General features: G+C 37.2%; 1 protein-coding gene across 1 annotated transcript; it reads left to right on the forward strand.

Moving 5' to 3' along the window:
• The first annotated feature begins 1,278 nt into the window (after nucleotides 1–1,278).
• Nucleotides 1,279–3,338, forward strand: LOC138241468 (lysozyme C II-like). The gene is made up of 4 exons (XM_069194984.1): nucleotides 1,279–1,460; nucleotides 2,084–2,245; nucleotides 2,609–2,687; nucleotides 3,189–3,338. Exons 1-4 carry the CDS (start codon nucleotides 1,334–1,336, stop codon nucleotides 3,253–3,255), a joined length of 435 nt encoding a protein of 144 aa, XP_069051085.1. The 5' UTR covers nucleotides 1,279–1,333; the 3' UTR covers nucleotides 3,256–3,338.
• Nucleotides 3,339–4,003: the final 665 nt, after the last annotated feature.

A 4,003-nucleotide genomic window follows, 5' to 3' on the forward strand; every position in this document is an offset into this window, starting at 1 on the left:
TCTCTAGTATTCAGTTTACAATGGAAAAGCAAATATGTACTTTTCCCAGAAGAATAAAATAAAACTTCCCAACGAGGCTATTTACAGATCAAGTTAGGTCCTACAATGGCATAGGACCATTGTGATATAAATCAAATTCCTCCCACGTGTTCCCAAGTTTGACATATATTTTCAAAAGAAATAAAGGTTTCCTTGTGAAGAAAATGTTGGTGATTAGTGGAAACGATTTTCTGTGATTTATCTTGTTGTTACAAGTAAGTGGAGTTGAACCTATCACTCTCTGCATCATAATTTTCATTCACAAACCTGTTTCACTTGAGTTGTTGATCCTCTCATGCATTAATATAATTGATTTATATTTAGTTCTCATACTGAGTCTTCATACCGATTTTATTGAATACTTTTTCACTTGACCATGAAGAATTAAAAATACAAATGGTTTGCTTGTAAAGAAAAATGAACACTTTTGATTTTGCTGTCACAGTGCATTTGGAGGGCACTGTACATTTTAAAAAACAAATACCTGAAATATAAAATAAAATATATACAGTAAAATATGCCCCTGTACCACAAAGCTGCAAACTCAAGCCCCTGCAAGTTTAACATGTGAGCTGTATTCCATGTGTGTTTGTCAGATGTTTATGGTGTTTATATATTGTTGTCTATTGGATATTGACTTCATATTGTGTTCATCACTATATATTAGGATCCAGGTCCTGAGGGTTCTGTTGTTTTCAAGGTATAAAATAAAAACATTTCTCCAGTTCACTGTACCACTCCAGCTGTGGTTTAAAAGTTTAACTGCCCTGCTGTCTACATCTGAGAAAATGATCTCAGGTTCTTTAAGTCCACATCACTAGACATTAAACCAATGACCATTACAGCATAAAAAAGCAGAAGGCTTTGATCACCCATTTTAGAAATCGTAAAGCATTCTCTGCAACTGCAGATTGCAAATTCAGTTTCAACTTAAAAATGACAAAAATATGATCAACTAGAACATGGACCAGATTAACATGACCTAATTAACATTAAAGAGTGAACAACAGGGACACATTGCTTTTGTACACATTTGCATGGGGATGAATTTGATCTATATTTTAAAAAACTGTGTCCATTTTGCAATATGGCAAAAATATATTTGTATGTGGGAAAGTATTTCTTCTTTATAAACACTTCATCCAGCCCTTAAAGGGGAAGTTGAACTTCTGCCAGACCAGTTTACAAGAAAAGGTAAAAGTTTCAGCATTTCCTTTAACGCCTTCTTCTGAAGTCTATATATACCCGAGTGACAAGAACATTGATTCAGAGAGTCGTGTGTGCCGTATTCAAAATGAAGGTTGTTGTGTTCTGTCTGCTCTTCGCCTTGGCGAACTGCAAGGTATATGATCGGTGTGAGCTGGCAAGAAAACTGAAGGCTTCTGGACTGGATGGGTACCGGGGATACAGCCTGCCAAACTGTGAGTACTGAGCGCCAGCCCTTATGTACTAAGGTCTTACAGGTTGGGGTCCCATTTGGAGATTTTTAAATGAGGAAAGATTTTTGATCTCAAAGTGACACTAATACCCTATCAACCATTTTTTAAAACAAAAACATTTAAACTTTCTTTAATTTACAATTCACTGGATGTGAACATTGCCTTGCTTAGGGTGTAGGTGATAACTGAAATGACACAGACAGATATCTTTAAGCCCTGGAAAGGCTTCTCTTTCTGGCAGATTTCTGATTTCACCCCCCTCACCTGTGAGGGAGTGAAGAGTTTCTCTGCAGCCAGAGGAGGGGAGCATGAATCCACCTCTCTCCTGCTCCACCACTCTATGAGCTTACTTTTAAAAATACATTTAAGTGATAACAATATCACTGATACCACCTTTAATATTTTAATGGTAAAATACAAGGGTAAAATTGAACCTATGGAATGTAACTCACTCTTGTCAGTGTGCAGTGTGTGTTTAACTTTCTGAAGCTGTAACTTCTGGAAGATTGTAGCTTCATCTGAAACTTGGCTAAGTGGATTCTCCAGTGTGTCTAACTGCAGCATATCAAGACTGTAATGTGTGCCCTGGGTTAATATCTTTTCAGGGGTGTGCTTGTCAAAGTGGGAGTCCAGTTACAACACTGCAGCCATCAATCACAACTCGGATGGATCCACGGATTATGGGATTTTCCAGATAAACAGTCGCTGGTGGTGTGAGGATGGAAAGACCCCACAATCCAAGAATGCATGTGGCATCTCCTGCAGCCGTGAGTAGGAGTCCACCAGATAACCCAGATCGTGCATTATAGGCTCAAATTGTTTTTAGAAAGTGCATGGTTACCATCAAATTTTACATGTATTGACGATGAGTATACCGTACTTTCTCCTTTACTGCATTACAGTAATACTGTGGGGTGCCATATTAAATCCTCACAGTAATACCATTTGTTTTACTCTTTCAGACTATAAATCTAAGTCTGGCAGTATACTGTTTAAACTTTAAAGGAATGTACTTTCAGGGTCAGGACTTTTATTTTGCATAACTTAGGTGTGTTGTTCTGACTGAATGGCAATGTGCTTCTGCTGCTGTTTGGCTGCTTTTCACCTTGATGTCTTTCTTTTCCTTCCAGAGCTCCTGACTAATGACATTACAGTTGCCATCCAGTGTGCCAAGCGTGTGGTCAGGGACCCCAATGGCATGAGAGCCTGGTGAGAACGCAGAAATGAATGGGGGGACAGACACTGCACCCCAACTTATCTTTCGTGCTCACACTACTATCCACCTACAAGCTATAAGCAAAGCAAATACATCTAAAAGTGAAAGTGCCTAGATTAAATGTTTAATATACAGTAGGCATATTTTAATTTAACAATGTTTTTCTATTATAAAACCTAATTCCACCTGTATTATAGTTTAGGCCATCTCTGATATGTCACAACATTAAGGAGAAATGTTCTTTTAAATAGCACTCTTATAAAGTCTTATAATGACTCTTGAAGGTAGTGGCTGTGCTACATAGATATTGTCACCTTTTGTACACCTAGTGTAAAGAGCACTGAAGTTAGTTATATGAAATTGTTATGAAGCAAATGTAATCTACCTTGCAGTTAACTGCAGCTTGATTGCTGTGTATGATATATGCTGATTTTTAAAAATTATTCAGATCGATGCACTCATGTCATCTGATCTCTGTCTAATTTTCTTTCCAGGGTGGCCTGGCGTAACCGTTGTCAAGGAAGAGATCTTAGCCAGTACACTGCTGGCTGTGGAGTGTGAGCCAGCCATACAGTCTATTCCATTGATGGTAGAACTGCTTCCTGTAGCATTCTAAACCTAAATAAAAGGATACTTTCATCGCAGATATGCCTATTGTGTAATTTGTAAACTTATATAAAAGGCTATCAAGGTATTTAAACCTGAATTCTCCCTTAAATCATACAAGCAGGCATAAATGAACATGGGTTCCTGTTTTGACAAGAATCCCTTTCTCTTTAAATATTGCAGTGAAGAAAGTATAATGGAATACATTGCTTAGTGATATTGATCAAAGGGATAATGTGATAATGATCAAATTAGTTATACTGGTGAACGTAATCTGAAAAAGACTGTAGGGATGTTTGGTATCTTATGAGCAGGATACAGCTCAAAAGTAAGAATATTTTCCAGTCTTTGCTTCCCCTCAGAATAGCTGATTTTTAGTTCCAAAGGCAACCACTGTGTGAGTAACACCTAAAACAATGATAAACTATACAGATTAGCAAAACATGTATTGGACCAGCTTCCTAAACACACAGGCAGATATCCAATTTCTATTTGTCACTCTTTCTGACAATTATATCACAGTATCTTGATAACAACAAATTCTGTGAAACTTTGTAGAGATAAAATGAATGCCAACAGTATACAAAAATGTGTTTAAAGAAAGTAAGGTAATTCAGTCTCAAGGTCTCCACTCAAAGATTCATTTTTAGATGACATGCACACAAGAAACATCCTTCCATACTCAGAATCAATGTTCCTACAG

This window comes from Lepisosteus oculatus, chromosome 10 (genome assembly GCF_040954835.1).
Source record: "Lepisosteus oculatus isolate fLepOcu1 chromosome 10, fLepOcu1.hap2, whole genome shotgun sequence".
Taxonomy (NCBI): domain Eukaryota; kingdom Metazoa; phylum Chordata; class Actinopteri; order Semionotiformes; family Lepisosteidae; genus Lepisosteus; species Lepisosteus oculatus.